The sequence below is a fragment of the Micropterus dolomieu genome, linkage group LG03, assembly GCF_021292245.1.
Source record: "Micropterus dolomieu isolate WLL.071019.BEF.003 ecotype Adirondacks linkage group LG03, ASM2129224v1, whole genome shotgun sequence".
In the NCBI taxonomy this organism is placed as follows: domain Eukaryota; kingdom Metazoa; phylum Chordata; class Actinopteri; order Centrarchiformes; family Centrarchidae; genus Micropterus; species Micropterus dolomieu.
The window spans coordinates 6,972,461-6,997,984 of NC_060152.1; the positions used below are offsets into that span (position 1 = coordinate 6,972,461).

Below are 25,524 nucleotides of genomic sequence, written 5' to 3' on the forward strand. Positions count from 1 at the left end.
TCTCGACATGTAGGAGCTCTCCGCCGGGAAAACTCTTGAGGTCACTTTTTCTAGTGACATCCCTCGTTATCAGATATCTACATACAAATAAAATGTTTTGTTTTCCCACAGACATGTTCATATATCTTTTATAAAATAAATCTTAAATCTCCAAGTATACAATAATAAAATGATGCACTCTGCAGAAAAAAAAGGTAACAGGAAACTCCATATATACACATAGTATATTATACTATTTTGGCAGACAAGATGATGAACAATTTCAGTATTGTAAACAGCTCTTTACTCTCATGACACTTTTGTTCCTTCCCCTTTTTCGCTCCTTCTGTCCCGTTACATCCAAAACTCCAAAAAAATTGTGCTTTTAAGAAATCTGTCACAACAATCCAAGGACTCTTTCTTTTCAGGCAACATCCTGGTCTGCTGAGTAGAAGTACAATGTTTCTGAACAGTAGGTCAATGTCTTAAATGGTCACTTGGCTGGTAGTTCACTCGGCTCTTCAAGGAAATAAGAGTCAAGGTGACAAAGTAATGCATTAGGACTGTAGATTAAGAGGTTTGACTTTTATGCTAGGGAAAATTAGGATTTATGTCTGGCACTGATAATCCCCCAAAGTTATATTTTTGCTGGATGTTAAGATTTGGTATTTATATAATTTGTGCACAAAACAGCTAGGTAGCTTCAGATGTGTAGCAAATGTTTAAAATATGTCATGCTTTTCCAGCTTTCAGTGCAGCTCCTAAACATTTTAAGACTTAGAATAAATGACAGTAATTTTCCACACTTCTCTAAACTTTGTGTGATCTTAATTTGGGTAGGATTTGTGTCTTGGAGTAGTTTTGGCAATGTATTGGCAATTACGAGGCAGAAGTTAGAAATTACAGCTGTGCTTGGGATACAGGAATGTACATGATGGAATGTGGAAAAACACTGGTGTGTATGTAGAGCGATGATGCCAGGGTAAAGAGTGCTTAAGGATGGAAAGAGAGAGAGCTTTGGGTTTTGAGCTCAGGAGGCAGGAACAGAGTAGAGGTCTGAATGTGGGGTGCCAGGAGAGCACCAGGGCAGGATTGGGGGGTCTTTAATTGTCTTCATCAGTGAGCCCCTCTTCCCCAGTGGCCTTCTCAGGAATGGCCTTCTCAGGAATGGCCTCGAGGCTGCGTCTGTTCCTCGTCTCTGAGCCGGAGGAGCTACCCACTGGTCTGCCTTTACTCAGGTTACAGGTGAGCGCAGCATAGTGGATCTGCTTGAGGTTTTCCTGGACTTCACTCCTGGCGTGCTTCAGTAGGTCTGCCTGACCCTGAGGGAATATTGACAAGTGTTAGCACAATCGCACCTCGATATGTAAATGTAATGGCAGTTTTACATCTTTGTCTCATGTCAATATAATAACTTATTAACTTTTAAATAAAAGTCACAACAGAATTCGAACTTGATCAGACCCAGTAACAAGTTAAGGCACAAGTTTGTTTTAAAATTTCGTCACTAGTGCTGTACATAATTATTTTTCAAGATGATTAATGATTTTTTCTTTGATTAGTCGATTAATCTAACGACTAATTTTGTGAATTCTAAAGAAACAAAAGTTGCCTATTACTCGATTAACATAACAATCTATCCAAAATAAATATCAAAAACATATCTAATCAATATTTTATTCAATCATCCTGAAGAAGAATATTAGAATAATGACAATAATAGTAGCATATCTTAAATGCAGCAGTGGGTAGAAATTACTTTTAACATGAAGGCGATGAAGAAATACTACTTAAAATATATTATTATAAGTGTCTACGTGTGGTGATAATGTGCCGTGCTTGTGTAGAGACGGAAAGTAAACACGATTTGCAGCGCTGCCATCAGTGCTCCGGGGTACTTTCGCTTCACGTGTTCATGCTGTTTCACGTATTCGTGGACAGCAGTTGCTCAGGAGCAGCACGTTGCTGAGTGTCTGTCTAGAATACTCCCAGACTTTAGACGGCCGAAGGCGCGGTCTTGTAGCTGGAGCTTGTCCGGGGGAATCCCTGCTAACATCGGATTCAGTGTTCGACGCACGTAATGCGATTCGACATATTTACGTAATCGACTACGTTGACGAATCGCCTAGTCTTCACATTAATGCAAAAAAGGTCAGGTGGCACAAGGTTAAATACAAAAAGAGGGCTTAAATGCATATCTTAAGCAATAATAATGAATCATGTATCCCTCTTATGCACAAAGAAAATATAGTTGTTTAATAAACAAAACATCCTAAATGAGCCAATGCTAAGGTGCTGAGGAGATTCTTCTCATGATATCTAAAAAAAATTTAACCTCCTTCCACCATAATAATTATCTGACCATCACTTTCTTTCCATGTTTTTGCTTTTCGTTTGTGCCAACTTCATTAATGAAATTATGAAAATCAAGCAAAATATTTCACATAAAGCATGCTTTGGAGTGAGGCCCAACATCTTGTCATTCTATTCTTATGCACTTTCTGACATTAGAAAATATAAATTTATGAGAATTTATCAGGGATTTATTACGGCAGGTAGAGCATACCTCCCACTGACAATAGTCATTGATTAAGGATGATGGCAAAATAATTTCACTGACACATCCGTGAAATAGTTTCTTTCCACCTCGGCAGATCTGTTCTTTCTTGCACACCAGGTGCTGAATATCGTGCAAGGATTGTTGCCATTTCCATAAAGGTCATGTCTGCATAAAGCCATAAGGAACATTTACACAATGGATACCCATGTCTGGATGACAAGAAGCCGTCACTTTGACAGTTAAATGAGGCCAGAAATGTTGTGTTCTCCATGTATGAAAATGGCTTCTGGAAACTTTTTGTACTTTTTGTTGGATGGAGGTCATTTTTAAATCTTAAAAGACCTCCAGTCGATAACTTGATGTACTTTTAAAAATCTCTCTTTTTAAATAGTAAGCCTGCCAACGATAAGATCCATATAAGTAGAGCCCCAGATTAAACATGGACAAGAAATGCAGCACACGCAGTGAATTAACACAAACTTGACTGACTCAACTCAACTGGGGAAAAAATATAAATTATAGCTGAGCTACTTGTGAGGTAATCTTAATTAACACGTGCAAATAACACAGATAAATATGCAGAAGGTCATTGATCAATAATTACTACTTGTTGTGTCAGTGGAGTTTGAAAAGGCGAGGAAAATACACGAGGTGTAGAAAATACATGAAGCACAGAGAGGCTTAAAATAGGTAGACTAGTGACTTTTTTTGGCCAACTTTTGTATTAAAACTCAAAATTAGTTTTTAGTTTGTTTGTGAGGATCCAGAAGAGGCGCTTTTTGTTGAGATAAGGACCCATTCATTGATAGTTGAAATGTGGGTTTTGTTTTCAGCACTGACTGTATTTTACTCTTTGGTGAACTTCAAGTTCTTGTGTTCTTTGTGTGTCTTGTCTGAGGTACCTTTGAAATCCCAGGTTGTTAGTGATTAAGTAAGGTGGAGTGATTGTGTAAATACACTGAACAAAATTATAAATGCAATGCTTTAGCCCCCATTCATCATGAGCTGACCTCAAAGATATAAGCCTTCCTCTATGTACACAAAAGGCCAAATATTGTTCACAAAATAAAATCTGTCAAAATGTGTGTTAGTGAGCACTTCTCCTTTGCCGAGATAATCCATCCACCTCACAGGTGTGGCATATCAGTATGCTCATCAGACAGCATGGGTATTGTACAGGTGTGCCTTAGGCTGGCCACAATAAAAGGCCACTCGAAAATGTGCAGTTCCATCACACAGCACAATTCCACTGATGTCGCAAGTTTTGAGGGAGCGCGCAATTGGCAAATTGCAACTTCGCACAGCCATTGAAGAGGAGTGGACCAACATTCCACAGGCCACAATCAACAACCCAATCAAATCTATGTGAAGGAGATGTGTTGCACTGCGTGAGGCAAATGGTGTACACACCAGATACTGACTGGTTTCTGGATCCCCCTGGACCCCGCACCCCCCAAATACAGTGAAACTGCACATTTTTGAGTGGCCTTTTATTGTGGCCAGCCAAAGACACACCTGTGCAATACCCATGCTGTCTGCTCAGCATCTTGATATGCAACACCTGTGAGATGGATGGATTATCTCGGCGAAGGAGAAGTGCTCACTAACACAGATTTGTGAACAACATTTGAGAGAAATAGGCCTTTTGTGTACATAGAGAAAGTCTTAGATCTTTGAGGTCAGCTCATGATGAATGTGGGCAAAAACAGTGTTGCATTTATAATTTTGTTCAGTGTATATTAAACATTTCATAACAACATAATTTACATTAAATGATACCCGCTGAATGTTATTTAGCACACAAACAAAGCAAAAAAAAAAACAAAAAAACACGTGTCTGCCACAGTGGCAGGCAGTAAAAAAAGTTAACTTCAAAACCTGGAGAGAGAAATGACAGCTAGTAGCAGTAATCACTAGTTTAAAAGTTGCTTATTTTCTGTGCACCTGTCCAAGAACATCATTGGTTTAAAGGAATTAAGAGCACAGAAGCCCCCTGCACACTACTAACTAGGGCTGAATGATTAATTGCATTTGCGATATTGTGATGTGAAAAAAATTTATTTTCTAATCGCAAAGGCTGCGATTACACTCTGTTCACGTGACACCCAAGAGGAAAGCAGTCTGCAGACGAAGCATCAACTTTGCATGTTACCTTGACTTGTTGTGTAATGGCCTTAAGTTTGACAGAAGCTGACTCTACAGAACCTTTAGTTTCACACAGAGAATGAAAGTAGCGCCCGCCACCTGCGGGTAATATGGTGGTGGCGATTGAAATCTTTGGGCCATCCGCCACTTTGCCAGACAGGAAAAATGCACAACAGAAAGACATGTGTAGTAAGGCAAGCATATTGTGCCGATCGGTGCCAGAAACACACACACAGCCACCAGTCAGCTCAGGAATTATCTGTGAAATGGCATTTCAGACCAAACTCACAAGTCGGAAAAAGGCCCAGTCTGTCCCGAGTTACAGCCTGGTTACAACCAGTGCACTGCTTGCCAGCATCGGAGGCTGCGGGGGTGGGGAACTCCGGTGTTGTCTGAGAATTACTAAGCTTGTCTATTAAACACCAGAGAGGCATCACTTGGTTTTATTTTCATTAACCAACTTTGCTTACTAGGATACAGAAAGATTCCTAGGAGATGTCAACTGAGATAAGGACTCATTAATTGGTGTTTGTGCTCCCCATGACAACTGTGCTTGGAAATGTCCAGCCTTAACAGGAGAGTTCACAACTGGAATGACGCATAGTAAGATTCCTACAGCAGCTACTGGACATGTTTTTATGTATTTTGCAAGCATGTGGGAAGTAACACATTACATATTACTGTGTGCAATGTGGCAACTGCACATGACAATTTCTGAAAACCATTTATTGCATGGAGTTACACAGTGGTCACGTACTGCCTGCTGTGAATGACAATCTCACCTTCAGTATTGTGATGTTCCATGTGAAGCTCTCCACCGCCTTGTGCAGCTTCCTGCCCTTCAACCCTTCCTTCACGGCCAAGTCATGGAGATTCACATGAAATTCCATCGCTGAGAGAGAAAGACAGATGAGAACGAGTGTGAAGTCACTCTCTATGGTTGGAATTCATGGTGGTTTTGTGAGACAGAAGAGCAACCAGCTGTGAGGTGACTGGAGTCTGAGAGATGTGACTGGGTGCTAAGCCTGTTGTCACTGTGAGGAAATACATTAGAGCAAAGACACTGGCATGTACTGTCAACATTTCACAGTCTCCTCCTGCAGCAGAAGGGTTGAGTAAGTGGAAGTACAGTCTCTGGTTGTGGAGGAGGATTCCTCTCTCCTTATTGTACGTCGGCAGTGTTATTTTAGATAGTCTGGTCTAATAAATGTAGACCTCTGGTGCGAATTTCAGAACAAATTTAGGAGACCGAGGGTTGGGTTTTAGATTTTAAGAAGGGAAACTGCACAAGCACATGCCATCACAATGTTAAGATTTCTCACTATTTTGTGGATAGCAGATGTGACTGGAAAAAAAAAGACAAGCATTATTGTGATAGAGGGAAGTGTGACCAAATTTATTTCTATACAGAAAGTCAGTATTTGATAGCTAATAAAGTAAGATACATACTGTTGGTTTTTAACAATCCACACAGTGTTGCATTAATTTTCATGGTGTTGTCCCTGTCAACTGGGAACAGTTTGTTGAGCATGTGTGCACTCCTTCAGCAACACCTTGCTTCACTGTCATAAATCTGAAATCTGTATCCTGGGGTTAGAAGTTAGTGGAGGGTAAAGCGCTGTGGCACATCCCAGCGATATGTTGATGGGATGTCAAGGGACAGGAATAGGAAAAAAAAACTGAATTAGTAAAGGGAAAGCAAAAAGGCACAACTGAAAGGCAGACAGAAAAACAAAAAGCAGAGTGGAAGGAAGCAGTGAGGCAGGATGAGAGGGAAAAGAAAGCAGCCCGGAAACAGAGAGAGGCAGAGGAGAGATGCAGTGTAGGCAGACAGACATGACGTTCTTTCACTGTGGATTAGCATCAAGACATCGAACAGAGGAGGGATTTGTGTCCTCAGGAGCTTTCCCACCTCCTCTCTTCCTCTCCCTTTCTTTCCCTTTGCGTGACTGAGTCTGGGTAAGGACATGTTTAATGTCGAGCTGGCTTTACAGTGCAGCACTGACACTGTAGCAACAGGCAACCACAGCCTGCGAGATAAATAAACCAAAGGGAGATGGAGTTCCTGCTACGTACAAAGCCCATAACTGCGTAACACCCTTCTGCAATGGAAATTCCTACAGTGAACATGCACATTTCTGCTTGTAGCTCTTGATATCAGCGAGGGTCCCCTGTTGCAGCTGTTGCCATGGAAACGTGGTGTGCACGTGAGAGAGACCCCCCTTCGTAAGAAATCGCCATAATAGATGTGGGGTTGGGCTGTTTTAGTGCAAATCTCTCCAATAAATCTCAGGCTGAATAGCTGAATATGACCTCAAACAACTGACAGGATTTACTGACAGACATTTAGTATTTCTCTTCGATTTCAGGTCATTTTTCTGGAAATACAGAGCTGCTGTTGCTGCCGTGCACGTGAACCATGACTGTGATGAAGGTGTACAGCTTCCTCTATCTCTCTCTCTCTCTCTCTCTCACACACACTCACACACACACACTCTGGAGGTTGCTTAGCAACATTTTATGGAGTCTGGCAGGCAAGAAAGGGGGAAGCTCAATCTCAGCAAGGCATTTCAGGCTATGATCTCTGTGAGGTAATGCTGCAAGATGGCAACTGTACATTAAAGGCTGATCCTCGCATGTATCACAGCTTGAAACAACTACAGTATGGAGTGCCATTTATCTACTGGATGGTTATTGATAATTGTTTTAATTGTATCGACTCATACCAGAGAATATCACCAAAAGAGCAAGAGGGAGGAAAAGCTGTAAACCATGATTGATTGATAATAATAAACTATGGGGTCTTCTTAGCAATTATTTTCATGATCAATGAATCTGCTGGTTATTGTTACAATTAACTAATCACGTCTTCTATGAAATGTCAAACAAATATGAACAAAACACCCATCACAATTTCTTCGGAGGCCAAGGTGACCTCTTCATATTACTTGTTTTGTCTGACCAACAGTCCAAAGCCCATATATTTACATCACATATGTTACTGAAAACCAGGAAACCATCACATTTGAGCTGGAACCAGTGAATGTTTGGCATCTTTTGTTTGGCAAAAATGACTAAAAACCAATTAAGAGATTATCAAATTATATATATAAGTAACTTATATATAAGTAAGTAAAGAAATCCTTGATATAAAAAAAAATAACCTTAACAAAACAAAGTATAGTAACACACCACCCTACATACTGAATGACCTTGGAATCCACATTAAAAGGTGTTTTAATTTGTGTAACACAAACAGCTCTTTGCTTTGCATTCTGAAAAATGTCACTGCAGCTTCAGTCTGCTCGGCAGAACACAATCATTTTTCACTTGGCATTTAAGAACATCTTCTGGTCTTGTTAGTCTGCAGCAGGATCAGCCATCCAGCTGTCCTGAATGCTAAATGGAACCTAAGTGAGTGTCGGTGAGGGAAGTGACATCCATGTTTGTGCTGCAAACACCTGACTGTTCTGACACTGCCTTTGTGTGGGTGTTTTTTTCTTTGGGGAAAGTGGGCCCTGTCTGAGCTGATGTGATGGATTATTCACAACTTTAATAGCTGTTGCTGCTAGAATGTTCCGCTTGCTGTAAAGGGGGAATTGGGTTTGTACTGACCCAGTTTCAACACAACAGACAAGTACACGAAACCACACCACATGCGCGTGCGCACACGCACACACACACACGCACACACACACACACACACACACACACACCGCTGGGATAAAATTGTCAGTTCAGGATGGAAAATAAGTCAATGTTCAAGTTCATCAGTTTGCCATCTGTTGTGTCCTAGTTTGCAATTGTTGGCTGTTGAATCTTCTCCAGCTGATTTTAGGTAATCGTATATTATGGCGCTTTGAGACCAAAAGCCCCGCAGAGCTTCTGTGGAAGCTTTTGAAAAAGGTTTTGTCTACTTGAGCGTTTTCACTGCTATTATTCATTTGACTATTGTGTCATATAAAAGAATGATTCACACTGACGAGGCATTTATCAAAGGGCCAAAACTCTGCAAAAAGGATAGCTAAAGCAGATCCTGTTATAGATTCATCTGCCCTGAAACTTACTCATGATGAAATGCCATTTTGTAAAGATAGGTAAGTAATGAAGTAGACAATCCAGTAATGTCTGGTAGACCTGTACTTTTGTACAATTATTTCTAAGCAATGACATAAATAAGTCCCACGAAGGATGAGCATCAAGTAGAACTCGGGCAGCACAACATTTCACAATGCACACTTGCTCTACGAATCAAATGGTGTGTAATATTATCTGTACATTTTGTACATTTCATACTGTAGATCTGTTCACTGCTGGCAAAACAGCAGGTGGTCTCAAAAAATAGAAGATGCTGACGAAGGCTGTACAGATGAACAGGGCCATAATGACTAAATAATGCAGACTCAACTCACTCATTTCACAGTATCCATTTTCCAGTAACGGCCAAAATAGAATTTCCAGCTGCACAGATGTGAGCTGAAGCTTTGAAGGGGGGATCTTTCTGGTGCCAGTAACCCACTGACTGGTAATTGTTAAGGGCTGGAAGGTGGTCCAACTGAAAACACCAAGGAAAAATACAAACAAAAAAACCCCACCACAAAGCCTTTGATCTGCATTCGCTCAAAGACAGTCCCCCTCTCTGATGTACCAAGACAATAGAAATGGAATATTTTGCAAATCATCCATCTAAAGAACCAATAACGCTGAGTCGTGGTAATGATGGTCCGTCTTTCCTCCCTCCTAATCTCACTTAGCGCTTCCATCAGGCAATCATAAATTAACCTTCAATGCTATTTAGATGGAACATTAATGTCAAAATTAACGGGGGGGGGGTCTTCTCGCAGAGATTTCACTCAGGAAAAAAAATTGTAGACTATTAACTTGGGTTACAAGACGCGGTGGATATTTTACGCGCGGAACAGGTAAAGCAGCAGTGAACACACAGGGTGCAGATGTTGGTTTCAGTTGTTCGATCGGCTGTGTAATTAATAAACCGGCGTGCAGCTAGGGTAGGGAATTCCGATGCAGGTGCAACGCATACTTAAAAACAATAATTAGTTCGTGGTCATTAAAACCTGCTTTCACATGGTGGTATGATATGAAAATTTGAGTTGTTTTTTTGCTGGTGGGGGGTGCATCGTCTATCGGACCAACCCTAATGCAGACCCCTGAGAATGAAGATTGAATTTAACAGGAGAACAGAGAAAGAAAAAAAACAAGACGGAAGAGAGTTGTCCATCCTTTCGACAGCATCCTATGCCAGCATTGTCTCTCTTGAGACTGTGTCTGCGTGCATATTCTTGAATCCAGCAGAGCCTTCACTCATGAGCTGCCAATCAAACTTTGCTTCCCAGAAAGGCTATGTGGAGTTACTTTACCCCTGGCCACATTAAGTCATTATGTTACACTAGGCTAAGAAAGCAAGAACATCGTAAACAAATTAAATACACACATGAAGGTCAAAATAGTATAGCGTGTCTGGTGGACAACTAGATGGACTGCCATCTGTTAGCTTTGATGTAGTCTTGCTCCAGTTCATTCTCATCTCTCTGAACCTTGTAATTAGAATATAGCACAGAGGCTGTGACTGGTGTGAATTAAACACCTCTGTCTGAACCATAGCTTTTCAAAGGGAAATGGTGACTGGATCGGATACTTGGAACATGTCTCAAATGGCAATTCCACTTATGGAAATAAGCAAAGTATAATCAGCTCTACTCAAATTGAGTGATCGGCATTGTGTGGCTTCAAAGAGATGGCGGGGACATACGAAACATTCAGGAGCTGTCTAATGGTGTCAGGAAACAGCCTTTCATGGTTGTTCTCCTCTGCCATCTGACCGATGTCTTACCTGCTTTTTGGGTTTGTAGAATTTTCTCATACATCCCCTCAAAGTTCTCCAGCAGAGTCTTGCTGGTCTGGATCACCTGAAAGGAGACATACTGTTCATATTTGCCTTAATTTTCCACATCAGCAAAACTAGCATCCCACAATAAAGCAGAGTGCAGTCTCAGTCTGGTGGCCGGGTGTTTCTATCCAGGGAGGGCTCACAAAAACAAGCTGTTATTAAGAGGCACATCAGTGGGCGTGGTCGCTGAACTGCGCTTTTTAAAGCCAAAATTAGAGGGAAGGAGGCACAAGCAATTAGGGTGTTTATTAAAAGTTACCATACTTGTTTTCTTCCAACAAGAACAGTATCTTTTTGCCTTCCGGAGAAAAATATTACTGTCAATCACAATGCTCGGTTTTGAAAGAATCTCTAAAAAAAGAAAAGGCACATAATCAAATTCATATCATTATGATGAGAGTAAAACGTAAACATGAGTCACTTTGAAGCAGACCACTACTGGGTTATCTGTGAAATTGCAGCTGTGAATGATGCTATGTTTATCTCCTGTGGTGTTATGATCAGCCTTAATTGAGTGCAAAAACTATGCTGACCGGCAGACTGTTAAAACTCTCGTGGTGGTCGTTAAGACAGACTTTGGGAATCTATTTACATAAAACATGCTAACACCACACCTTCCCTACACCACCCTAAAAAAAGCCTTTGGTTTCCTTACAGGAAAGGATGGCTGCACAGAGGTTAGTGATGCTGTAGGCTGTCACAGATAGAGGTAAATAAACACGGAGTGAACAGGGTGCCTGACAGACCATCTGGATCTTTCTCTCCAACTATCTATTACTACTATTAGTAATAGTTTAATTGTTTGATCTGAAGGAGAGGCTATGCACTACTCAAATGTTATGTTTTTTATTTCAATTAGTGCTTGTTGGGTATGGAGTTCTTTGTGTTGTAATTGACTTGTACACTCCCTAAGTGACTTAAGTGCACTGCAAGGTCATGTCACAAAGACAGGCTGCCCTGCTCACCTGCCAAGACAGAAAGGCAGAAAAGAAAAACAGCCTTTCATTAGAGCCCAGTGTAACAAAGCCACTCTGTGAAAAACAATAGTGACCAACATCATCTCCCTGAGATCGATCCCTGGAGCATGCCAGCTCTGTGGCCAGCCAGCGAGAGAAGAGAAAGGGGAGAGGGGGAGGGAGGTGTCAGGAACAGCATGGTGGGGAAATGTGAAAAAAGGAAGCTTCTTTCAGAAATACAAAGATTTTAATTAGTAGCATCCTCATATTCCTCCTGCAGACAATTTAGTTTTAGTCTGGTGATATTCTATTTTATTGCCTGTGCATCCAAAGCCCCTTTGCCACAGTGCTCCATAGTTGTCCATAAACTATTAAAAACACATAAATGACCCTTCATTACTATGAAGATGGGAACTGTAGTTTATTTTGAGTCAATCCCACATACACTATCCTGCTGCTGGCAATACTCACAAGAACACCAAATATGTATTAATCCCCCCATACATGCACTGGTTAATCCTGTTGGAGGAACTGTTTAAGAGTACAGTGCACAGCTGTTAGGAAATTACTGACCCTATTTGAAAAGTGAAACTACTGTATTTATTTGTAACCCATTTTTGAAGATTTATGTCATTAGTAGGAACCAATAGACTTCAGGCGTAAGTGCCACAAACTAAGTCAAGAACTCAAATTATTGAGAGTAAGCCTAACACATCGTTGGTTTGGGTCATTTCATTAAACTTATTGACAGTAAGAAAAATACCGATCAAGACCAGGCTTATCCTTTAAGAGCATTGTGGTAGGGAAATTTGTTTATCCAACCAAGTCTCAATGGATAGTCATGAATTCTGATACTACTTGTTTTAGTGCTATGACATTTCCTTGTAGTAAGTTCATACAATTACCTCCACAAGTTTCAAACCTGCATTACATCATCACAATTTTTTTGAAAGAATTAGTGAGGGCATGGCCAAGTGAGGGATTTTCTAAAGACAAAACATGCAGCCTTTTTAGCATGATTACATGCAGTACATTCCCCTGATATTAACGTGTACGGTACGGGGGACAGTTACAGTTTCCGAACACAACCATGTTATGCTACAAGCAGTCATGATTAAGTGATTGTGGCTGTTTGTGTCACTCCGCAGCTGCAGCTGCTGCACTTAGAGCTGTCGCGCACACTGTGATTACTTCCCTGATGGGAGAAGAAATTGCTGTCTTGGTGGCAGACACAGCATCTCAAATGTATTTAAAGGCACATTATAAGGTAAGTGGGTGGACTCATTTTCACACTAAAGACTACCTCTGGTAAGTAGTATGTTTAGTTCTATTATTATTATTATTGTTGTTATTAATATTATTATTATAACAAACCCACATTTAACAAAAGACACGTGCACATACATTTTTATGGTAATGTTAGCTTTGTATGCATATAACTAGTAAAAACTAAAGGGAAATACTACATAATACCCAAACACAACAGACCTTAATTATGAATACAAAATATTGGAGATATGCAGGATATACAGATGAATAATAGTACATGGAACTAACATTTATATATAGTTCTAATATATTCAAGTGCCATAGAAAAAATAAGATTGGGTTACTGTTAGAAAAAAGAGAGACTAACATATGGGCTTTGTTTTCCCCTTCAGTTCAGTGTTTGAGAGACTGCGCTGTCCTAACTCATGTCGATTTACAGGCAGCGCCCTTAGTTCATCTGTTTAGAACAAAAACAGAAATCAGACCGTATTATCTGAGGCCATAATCTGGCATCATGCCGAGTCTCTCCACCTTTTTCTCAGCACACAAATGGGCAAGGATTGAGATCCAGATTCTATTTTTGCTAAATAGGAAGACAGCCTGGATACTCCCAGTGGTGGATTTTGACAGAGTATCTGAATTTCTAATTGTGCTGTTCTATACATTATTTACAATTCTTTAAGTTTGGCTCTTATCGTTTCATTTGTGCCTGTACTTGTCAGTGCCCCTTCAGCTGTGCAACTTCCTGCTCCGCCTCCTCTGGCTTCACACTACTTAAGCCCGTGCTCTTAATTTATTAAATTTTGGTCCCCAAACACCCATCATTTTATCTTTTCTTTCTTCCAACTCAAATTTCCTGCCGCTCTTTCCATCAGGGTCAATTAACTAGCCCTCCACTCCTGAGTCCGAATAGAGCAGAGGGGTCACCTTAATCGGTCTGCATCTGAGTCTTTTCAGCTTCACCCCCTTTTCAGATGATCATCTTTGAGTCCCAGGGGATGAACAGTACTATAAAACTAACATAGCTGGGTGCAGATAAAACTTAATTGTGTTGTGGTGTTCCTTCACACACTTTCTACACCCTTTTTTTCTGTCACAGTATAAATTAAATCTGTAATTTTATTTATCAGTTCTTCACACGTGTGTCACACAGGTATGCACACCTCTCGTCTTTGTGTAAAGTGCCACACAGACTGTCAGAGTATAGTACAAATGTATCAAACTTAAAATGATGTGTGTCCTTGCAATATTACAAGGTTTTCTATCTCTATGCACACTGTAAATGTGGGACACCAAAAACAGCTGGGCTCAGACAGTGATGCTAAACACGGAATCTAATCTTACCGTGTTGAATAAATATTCTGGGGACATAGTGCTACAGCCAAAAGGATAAAGATGCATCTGATAAAACAAACTAATTACTGAATGCAAAATTATTCAAAGTAGTTGCACTTGTTGCTGTACTTCTGCCAGTGAATTTTTACTGGGGATTTCTTTCTCCTGCCTGAAATAATAATGGAAAGTTGACTTGCTCCTAGTGTGCTGAGAATCAATGTAAGAGAACAGGATATGTTAAGGATAATGGCATTGTCTGGGAATTGCGTCAATGGCATGTTGCATAACTTGTGAACATTGATTTTATTACTTAACAGAGCTCTAGTCCGTTACCTAACCATCTCTGCATGTCCCCATTAAGTCCAGCAAAGCGTGGTATTGATTTGATTGGAATCAAAGTCAGTTCGCTTGGTTCGCTCTTTAATGGATGGATGAACAGACAGATATAGATACATGTATACACAGATAGCCATATCCCCCTTAAACTACAGTTCATATGTTGAGAAATAAAGTTTTTTTTCTCTCTGTGCTCTGCTGCCCACATAAGAACAAGGAGGATGGACAAGAAAAAAAAATAAAAAAATACATGCACTTCAAAACATCAGCCGATTAAACTGAACTTTTATATTTTACTCGCACAGATCAGTGATTTGTGTCTCTTCCTCTCGCGGTTTAATTATGGTCATTTTTCTGATTCATCTGCTTGTATCACTTTTGCTCCCAGATGTTATTTCTGTGCAGATATGGTGAACATTTATTTCTGACTACTACTCACCATATCATAGGTGGTGACGACTTTCTTGATGACCTCTGATAGCAGGCCTTGGGGCTCCAAATTAGGGTACTGGTCATTGAGGTTGAACATCAGAAGGGGGCTGTTGTCAGGTCCAGTCAGTCGAGGGGAAAGGGCCAAGATGCACTGCTTCAGGTTAGCCACTGCTGAAAGGCCGCACAGCTCTTTGAAGGAAACAATGGCATTCTGCAAAAGAAGATAGAAATAACAGCTGAGCATTGATCTGATTTAAATATATAACCACAACCCCAGAGTAGCACCCAAGAGGAAGTGGCTGGAAGCTTACTAATTACCTGTGAGAACTTTAATTTTGGCGCTTGTTAGCTACTCATAAACACTGAATCCTTTTGGACTGACACCAGTTATACATGGAAATGGAACAAACACACACACACGCTCACAAATCCTAACCTTCCTGTGAAAGGCCAAATTTAAACCATATATAAACAACAGGGTGGAACTGTGACAGGGCGGCCACGATGTGTTATAGTCTCAAGGCCAGTGACTTGTTATCACACAATGACTGCAATATAAACAGGGCTGCCAAAATAAATCCTAATACAATGCCTGAAGGAACACAACATGAGACCAGTGTTCTGACCATCCAGTACAGCATTTCTCATAAAATGTCCTATGTCCTTCAAATGAAGACTGAAGACCACAAATATGACATAAATATTGACATGAATAAGACAAAATTGGTCATGATCCCTGTGGTGACAAAGCTATCTTAATATAAGAAAAGATGACTGGTTCAGGATGACTCTGGATTTGTCCGGATTGGGAGGAATAACAAAATGTTTTGATTCAAACAAGTTAACAGCTTGCTAAAGGCCATGTTCATCATCTGTTGTAGCTGCAGTGATTTAACATCATAACAAATGTCACAATTCCAACAAGATTGTGAGCTCTTCCATCCCATTGTAACCTTCTCCAATTTTAACATTAGAAGTTATGGTTATCTACCATGTAAACAGGAATCTCATCTCAACTTGTTTCACGGTTTTGACTATTGTGCAACACATGAGGATTTGATTAAATCTGATTCAGTCTGGTGGTTTTCTGTTTCTCTCCATATTGGGAGCCTTTTTAGATGCTCAAGAGTCTTTGTAATAAATCTGGTTATAATCTATACTTGACTTGGGGTTACATTTTTTTTCAGTCTACCCTTTCACAGAAAAAACATGCTGGAATGCATTTGCCATATACAGTTATTGTTGGCTTAGTAGTGCATCAGAGAATGAGGATACTAGTGAACACAATAAGCATGATGGGAGTTTCATTTAAATGTCTTACCTGCATGTTTTCTCTGAGGTCTGTTGCCTCCCTCAGTGGCAGTATGGCTGTTTTGAACACATCATCCAAAGCCTTGATCAATAGCACTCTCATGCTGGCATACTCTCTACTCCTCTTGCCCTTTCGCACAGACAGTCCCCTTTTGTGTGGTTTGCCGCCCCCTCTTCGATTGGTTATAGCCACATGAACGAACAATAAGGTATGTGGAAGAACCTCTCCTGTCAGAGACTGCAGTGGTACATGGCGAAATCCTGGCTGGAGACACTCAAAGGGGATTGTATATTGGCCGATAAATTCATCACCAATATAGTCGTCATCTAGCACCACAAAACGCACCATTGCAAGCTCGGGGAGATTTATCTGAAACTCAAAGCTCTCATCAAAGAGAGGGTTGTCCCCATTCTGGCTGACTGTTTTAGTCCTTTGTTCAGCGCAGTCAGCAGGAATGCCGTGTATTTCCACATACACATAGGGGTCTACTACGTCTCCTTTGGCCCCTGAGCCTTTGGGTTTTGGGAAGTTTTGTCCACTAATGATCTTGATGTGTAAGAGCTGTGGAGACACACCAGGCACTGAATCTTTAGTGTTTGCACTAAAATATGAAACCTGCTCCCTCATGATCGCTGGACGCAGCACATAGCCGCAGTTCCCATTCTGACGGAACCAACCGATGTTTAAATCCATCATCAGGCCAGGTGTCTGGTAGTTCATTGCCACAATCTGGCAACCACACTTCCAGAAATCTTGTGGATTCATGTTGCTCGAGTCAATCCGCATGGGGCTAGGGTAAACTCGCGCTAGGAACTTCTTGTTATAGTTAACAAAGTCACCTGGGAAGTCACTGGCACAGCGACTTGCAAAGACCTCATTGAAAGAGCAGAGCTCCCAGTGCTTCTGGCTATGGAAAGATGTTGGGAAGTCTTTGAACTCAACAGACTTACACATGGTCACCAGATCTGAGAGGTCCTTCGACAGCTGGAATTTCTTGGGTGCAGTAGTCTGTTGTTCCGCAGACTCAATCCTTTGAGACATCTCTGCCCCCTCGTCCTCATCTGTCACCTCACCTTCTGAAGCAGTGCAGTTCGTGCTCAGTTTCTTACCCTTCAGCAGGATCTTTCCCTTCAGTTCAGAGGGAGAGGGGAGATAGCAGTCCTCAGGTTTTGGATGATCTAGGTGAATCTTATCTCCAAGGATCTTCTTTAGGTGTTGAAACATGACTCTTTGTTGCTTTAAGGAACAATGGTTTTCTAAACACAGCATCAGTGGAAAATCGGATGCAACAAAGGCATACTTGTTGATGACATCAATGACGCTGCGAAAAACAATCTGTGACGTCATCGTGTGGCCAGTGTAAATAACAGGTTCGTTATCAGGTCCATCCCACACATCCAGCTCTACACTGCGACAGCCCATCTTGAGGGCACGGATATACCCAGTCACATCAGAGGGACCTCTGAACTGATCTTCTATCAGATATGTGTTGTGGGATGCATTGATGTAATAGTGGGACAAGGGCTGATTCATGTCTTGGCATACTGTTTTTTGTTCAGGGTCAAATATATGGCACTCTGGAGACATAAGATAGTTGTTAAACCCATCAAGAGAAAGCCAACTCTTCAGCTGGCCCTCTTTGGACGGTTCATATTTCTGAATGACCTCTAAGCTGGTGTCTTCACTGACTTGTGCCATACCCTGCTCTGCCTCCAGAAATATCATCAAGTCCTTGGTATCCAGAAATTCTTTGTTACTGGAGAACTGAACAAAGAGAAAATAAATTTCTGGTCTGGTGCAAAGGTCGTGAAAGACCTCAATGAACTCTTCTTTTGTCACATCAGAACCTGCTTTGTCCTTAGCTTTGTGAAGCTCCTTGAATTTGAGTTCTATTTTCACATTTTTAAGTCCGGGGTTCAACTTTTTGACTAGCTGCACAGCAGCACATATTGTTATTTGTTTGCTGTTGTTACCGTCTGCCTCATCAAAAAGTTCACCTAGCCAAGATGCACGCATGTTGTTCTGACTGCTCTCTATCATATTCAAGGTATGTTTCCCATAGGAGATCAGGTACCTCAGCCCTGTCACCCATATGTTGGCTACATCTGCAGTGTTTGCCACCAAGTCCAGGGACTCATAGTTCTCCCCAAAGATGATTGAGAAAGCACAGTCCTCTGATAACTGATCATAGGTTCCATTAGTTCTAAAAGTGTCTGTATTTTTTCCTGTCCGAACCTCCTTGATGGATTTGACATCAATTTTGGCCTTTTCTGATTCCTTCTTTGAAGGCTCCCATCTCAAAGACTGCATGTCGGCATCAAGGAGAAAGTAGCGGTGGTAAATGCGTGAATTGGATCTCACTTTCTTCAGCTCAGAGCCATCCACCATTGCGCTGATGCAATCACTTGCACTGCTGATTTTCTTCTCAGTGGGCATGCTGCTGAATGAGACAGTCTTCTTTCTTTCTTTACGTTGTCTTGAGCCATCCTGAAAGGAAACAAAACATAGAGCATAAATATCTTTCATAGAATTTGAATGATGAAGATTTATAAGACTCCAAACTATTAAATATACTGAACAAAATTATAAACGCAACACTGAGCTGAACTCAAAGATTTAAGACTTTCTCTATTTACTCAAAAGGTGTCTTTCTCTCAAATATTGTTGACAAATCTTTCACAATTCGTGTTAGTGAGCACTTCTCCTTTGCCGAGATAATCCATCCACCTCACAGGTGTGGCATATCAATATGCTGATCAGACAGCGTGGGTATTGCACAGGTGTTCCTTAGGCTGGCCACAATAAAAGGCCACTCGAAAATGTGCAGTTACATCACACAGCAGAATGCCACAGATGTCGTAAGTTTTGAGGGAGCGTGCAATTGGCATGCTGACTGCAGGAATGTCCACCAGAGCTGTTGCCCGTGAACTGAATGTTCATTTCTCTACTATAAGCAGTTTCCAAAGGCAATTTGGCAGTTCATCCAACTGGCCTCACAACCGCAGACCACGTGTAACCACACCAGCTGAGGACCTCCACATCCAGCATCTTTACCTCCAAGATGGTCCGAGACCAGCCACCCGGACAGCTGCTGCAACTATTTGTTTGCATAACCAAAGAATTTCTGCACAAACTGCACAGGGCAGATGGCAGACACCGTTCTGGTGTCACCGTGACTGGTTTCAGGACCCCCCCCTTAATGCTACGCTGTCTGCTCAGCATCTTGATATGCCACACCTGTGAGGTGGATGGATTATCTCGGCAAAGGAGAAGTGCCCACTAACACAGATTTTGACAGATTTGTGGACAGTATTTGAGAGAAATAGGCCAGCTGTATAAAGGTATTGTTTTCTTGCTTCTTGAAAAGTTAACAGTGTGAAGATGGAAGGGTTTTGACCAAAAGTGCCGTTTCTCATTATTAGCTAACAAAATCAACTGAGTCTAAAAAGAGTAATGTTTGATAACCATTGTTTGCAAGCATTCCCAGCTGGGGTAGACAACTTTGGAGAAACTAGCAAGAGCAAGCTATATCTTAGATTTTAGAATATCCAATAGAAAAGACTGTCACTTAGATACTTTTGAAATCTAGCCGTCTCTTGCTAGTGTTTCCAACGTTTCCAACCCTAACTTTAAGTTCACACAAATAATACAAGTAACTGTACATTTACTAAACTAGTGTACTTTATTTGAGTATTTACAATTTATGCTATTTTGTACTTTTCTTTTGTACAAAAAAAAAAAAAAATGCACCGTTATAAATGTAACACTTTGGCGAAGGAGAAGCATGGGCCCCTAAAATTACTTCACATTCATACTCATACACAGGCCAGCCTATGCATTGCTTGTAATTAGAGTGACATGGACACTTGAATAAGAATAAAATCTGAATGAATACAGGCATTCACCTTTTTGCCTTCAGCAAAATACCTATTTCACTAAAATATTTTAAGCATTACAGACGTCTTTTTCAGTAGGATTTAGGATTAAATATTGTGCCTTCAAGTTTTCAACATAAAGACAGACCAAATTTGTATCTACCTTACAGAACAATACAACAGAACACATGTGATGTCCTTCCTTCCTGGTTCCTCTTTGTTCCTTCTGATAATTTTCTGTGCCGAATCACAGCAGCAACTTTGTTGGGTGACTTAAGGTACCTGTCACTGTATATTAAGGAGATACAACAGGAAACCTCCCTCAGAGACTATCGCCCACACAAATCCAGTCATCTACGGCAGCCACATTCCCGACATTTTCAATGAACCCTGCTCTTTCCACTGCAGCAGGTTCCTTCAGCACAATATAAAATAAGATATAAAATAATTTTATACTTTGGATTATTCAAACTTATTTCACGGACTTAGCACCAGCCAAACCCTTGTTAATCATCATGTGGCAGCTTAATGGTACCACAAAAAGGAATGAAATGAAATTTTTGTAAACTATATGATGTTGCCAAGTTAAGAATTTCTTAGGCTGCACTCCAGTAGAAACCTTTGATCTTAATTTTCCTTTAGGGTTTATTGAAATACTCAAAATCTCTCACTGCCCCTTATGTAATCAAACGGAGACGTGAATACCTCACATACTAAAATAATCAGTACTGTCTCAAGGAAAGATGGGCAAAGTCACAAAATTTGTTTTAATAATAGGATTGATGGGTTACACTTATGACTTACATGTGTATTTATCTACAGGTCTCTAAATGCATAAATTTACATCTTCCTCCATTTACTTCACCCATTCAGCTGACAATATAAAGCAGATATTCAGCATACTAACATAAATGAAAGTCTAGCTGCGGATCAATTTTTGTGGCAGTTTTTGAAGCCATTTCATCATAATCACTAGTTTTTGTCTACTATCTGTCTACTCACTGTGGTCTCACCACACTACCATGGCTCAACATGCTGTTAAGCAATACACATGGATTAGGTTTACTGCAACATGTATATACTTTTTGGACAAGATGCAGCAAAAAGAATGAATACTGACCCACACCACAGTCTCAGATTGTTTATTTGTTTACACAATTAAGACACCATAGTAGATGACCAACAATAATAGAACTAAAAGGATATGTAAAGAGGAGGACAGAAGCCAATGAGCCTTAAACAAAGTCCTCCCCAACATGAAAAACATCTCAATTTCACTGAAGTGAAATAATAAACATCTTATGAAACAGATCCAGGGAAGCCTGTCAATTTGGCAATTCTAAAATGTAAGAAGGCCAAATAATATTATGTAATGGCTTTCCCAAATTAATTAATCATTATAAATCCCATCTGTGTATTGAAGTTTTGGAGAAAAAAAAACACAGACTGGCACATTTACTCTGATTGGTAGAATCTTACACATCTCCATGTATGGACCATGTCAAGTAAAATGTCAACATAATAATCACATTATTTTACACAGTCTGCTGCTTAAGGAGAGTTCATTGTATATTACATAAAAGGGGATCTTAAAACCTGTATGCACGACTGCAGATAAGCCTTATGATCTGGGCAAGAATGTGGACATGCTGTTTTCATGTTAACCTTGAGTTAGTCACATCCAACTTAATGAAATGTTTCTGTTTCCTGCTGTACTGCCAGCGCAGCCATGCCTTCTCCCAGGATTTCCCTCTGCTTCCTTTACCAAAACTAGAAAACAATACTGCACACATCCATCTCTGTCTTAGCATGTGTTATTATTTCCTGAGGAGCCTGATTCTTATACAACATTCCCTTTTCTGCCTCTGGTGGAAGTCAGATGGCCCAGGGTGTTTTCTTTTGCAATAGGTATAGTTTGATTATTCCTTAAATGGTACTTTAAAGTACGAGATCACCATCATCAGATTGTCTATTTATAGTTCTATCAGATAGTTGGTTTTATATGCCAAGACATATTGTTCTAGAGACAAATACTGATCATATCTATTAATCTCTGTTCCTTGAAGTTTAAACTCCACCTTCAAGTTTTTTTTGTTGGCTGAAAAAAAGCACAGCACCAAAACAAGCTTTGAAATAGGAGTACCCGAAATGTCCAAGTAATAATGCCAGTAAATCACAGCCTCAAAGTTGCTGTGATTTAGCATACATTGGACTTTTAAGGGGTTTTGTGACCTTTACTAGTGATCATAAAGTCACCTGTATAGTTTGATTGGGTGTGTATTAAAATTCCACAGGGCAGAATGTTTGTTATGAAAGAGTGAGCTGTAAAGTACATTTCATAAGCCAGAAATTACAGCACCAGTAAGTACATGCTGAGTCACTGGTATTGATCAACAACATTATCCAATCCCCACTTGATGTGTAACAGTAATTTTGTGGTAGTAAGTACTGTCACTAAAGAGAACACTGTGTTTTCAGTGGTTAACATATGCCTGTACAATGCTGTTACTCATCACCTCTTTGAAACCTGTGAAACTGTATTTTTAAACAATATCAGGGGAATTAGGGATCAAGTCTTTCCTTCATCATTGTTGAGAGAATTGTTTGTGTAACTGTGGCTTGTTATTTTTGTATTATGTATTATGTATTGTAATTACTTGTATGCCTTTATATGCTGTTTCAATATGTATTTGAGCGGGGGTGCTGAGTAAGTGAATGAAGGAGACAGAGAGGGAGCCAGACAGAGGCAAATACAGGAAGAGACACTGAGAAAGCAAGTGAAAAAGTAAGACATAGTATGTCCAACTGCTCACTGATCCCATAGGAATCTGAATCCCCTAATGGACTGAATCTGCATTTTTTCTGGCTCAGTGAGCGGTTATGAACTGTCTGTGCAACTGAGGACATGACAGGGGACCCATCACTCTCTGCTCAACTTTTCTACCTTCTTCCCCAGTAACAAACAATGTGAATCACATTGCAGCATATCAACTCTAGATCAGCACTGGATTAAATTCACAGAAATGTAAATTGATTCAATGAGCAGAATTTCAACAGAATACAAATGTAATAGGGCAACCAGACTGGTACAAATGTGGACATTTGTTAGCTTAAAATACTGTAACAATGCTGTTTATGAATACTCAGTGCTCAATTATTAAGGCTTGTTTATGATTACATGCAACATCTATGTTAGAAAAAAACTAGTTACATTCCGTCATCCTGCACATATTCTTTTTAGAGCTAGAAACAATCAGATTTAAGTCCTGCAGCACAATGTAAACACAGTCCTGCTATCAAGAGTCAGACGCTGAATCATTTTCAAACTCTGGATTAGACCCCAGACTGCATTAAAGTCTCCTCCACTACCTACCAAGCAAGCTGAGTAACAGCATGGTTACCTAAGCAGCTCATGCATATCCCACTGCTCTAACAGTGGGATATGTACCTTTTTTAGGACTAATAGTCCAACCCATGGGTAAATAACAAAAGGCCTTATGAAACTGATTGCCACTAGAAAATCAGTTGGCCTGAAGAGGTTCTTCTACCGTAATCCTTTAAAACGTACTATGGAAAGAAAGAAATTGCAGCATATTTGATTGTGAATTATAGAGTGATTTTAATTTTCTCAATTATCTCCCTGTGAAAGTCTTATTTAACATACTTCTTAATTTGAATCATCAAATAACAAGACTTAACACAACCTGATATGATCAACAGGCAGAGGAGGCTGAGATGGGATAAGATTATTTTTGATACATGCTGTGAGACCTCTTTAGATGAATTGTAAAATCCTTTTCATCAAGACTGAATAACAATAGGACTTGTAAATAAAATGTACATGAAATGGTATGTTCAACATTCAATATTCTAAAGCCTAACCAATATTTCAGTAAAAAGCATTGTAATTTTACCAAAAGGAGACTTTTTGTTCTAGCTGCACTGCAGTCAAGTCCCACAGGGGTTTAAACCTGGTAAAGGCCCAGCTGCTTCTGTTCTGTACCATATGATATCGGTCGCTGGTGAAATGAAGTGTGAAGAGAGATCGTACCTGGGGAGTAAACTTTTAAAGTGCTACCATTTCCTCAACAAATATGAACGAGAGTTGCATGTCTATTCTTGGAACTTTGTGGTTGTGACTAAACATTATCAGTCACTAGAGTTCAGCTCGAGCTAATGTCAAAAAAGGAACCTCAATTTAAGGTCCTTTCCCTTCAGTTCTTGACGTTAAATGGTTTCGTTTTTTTTAGATGGTTTTGTATTTTATTTCTTACCTATATTATTTATACGGGTTGCATCTGTTTATTACCATATTGTATATTTGTCAACAATTATATCTTGTCAGTATTCAGAATATGTGCATGTACATTTGAGGGGTGTTGGCTAATGTAATGTAACTTACAAACTGACTAATCAGACTAATAAGTCGTTAGGTCTTGCTCGCTTTGGTTATAAAGCTTCATCAAAAGTACAGCTGCCTGGATTCTCTGACCTCTTTAGGATCATATGCTTTATTGTATAACATTGGTGGGTGGATACGCACAAGTGACAACATGCAAAAAATTTTGCACAAGCAGTTCGAAGGTGTTATTCAAAGAAAAGTTTAATTTCTCAGTATGAATAACTTTTTCTCTATGGACCTGTTCCAAGATTTACATCATCAGCTCTTTAGTTTTTGGCTCTAGGCTTTGTGAGAGAACCTTTCATGTTCTCAAATATTGATTGAGCCATTAACCACAGTTACAAAAAATTCATTTGTTAATTTAGTATTCAATATTAATAAGTACCTTTACACATTGTTGATGCTTTATTAAGTTGCAGACTATGTCCTACAGTGAGGAAAATAAGTATTTGAACACCCTGCTATTTTGCAAGTTCTCCCACTTAGAAATCATGGAGGGGTCTGAAACTGTGAGAGACATAATCTAAAAAAAAAAATTCCAGAAATCACAATGTATGATTTTTTAACTATTTATTTGTATGATACAGCTGCAAATAAGTATTTGAACACCTGTCTATCAGCTAGAATTCTGACTCTCAAAGACCTGTTAGTCTGCCTTCAAAATGTCCACCTCCACTCCATTTATTATCCTAAATTAGATGCACCTGTTTGAGGTCGTTAGCTGCATAAAGACACCTGTCCACCCCATACAATCAGTAAGAATCCAACTACTAACATGGCCAAGACCAAAGAGCTGTCCAAAGACACTAGAGACAAAATTGTACACCTCCACAAGGCTGGAAAGGGCTACGGGGAAATTGCCAAGCAGGTTGGTGAAAAAAGGTCCACTGTTGGAGCAATCATTAGAAAATGGAAGAAGCTAAACATGACTGTCAATCTCCCTCGGACCGGGGCTCCATGCAAGATCTCACCTCGTGGGGTCTCAATGATCCTAAGAAAGGTGAGAAATCAGCCC

At 40.1% G+C, this 25,524-nt stretch overlaps 1 protein-coding gene across 1 annotated transcript in view; it reads right to left on the bottom strand.

The window, feature by feature from the left end:
* Nucleotides 1–206: 206 nt before the first annotated feature.
* LOC123968504 (inactive phospholipase C-like protein 2) overlaps nt 207–25,524 on the bottom strand; it is a 42,804-nt gene continuing 17,486 nt past the window's right edge. Inside the window, exons 2-6 of the mRNA XM_046045324.1 lie at nt 16,242–18,719; nt 14,928–15,131; nt 10,536–10,611; nt 5,467–5,576; nt 207–1,301 (exon numbers count right to left, since the gene is read on the bottom strand). Of these exons, the coding sequence (XP_045901280.1) occupies nt 1,083–1,301; nt 5,467–5,576; nt 10,536–10,611; nt 14,928–15,131; nt 16,242–18,719 (3,087 nt within the window). The 3' untranslated portion in view covers nt 207–1,082. The remainder of the gene's footprint in view (nt 1,302–5,466; nt 5,577–10,535; nt 10,612–14,927; nt 15,132–16,241; nt 18,720–25,524) is intronic.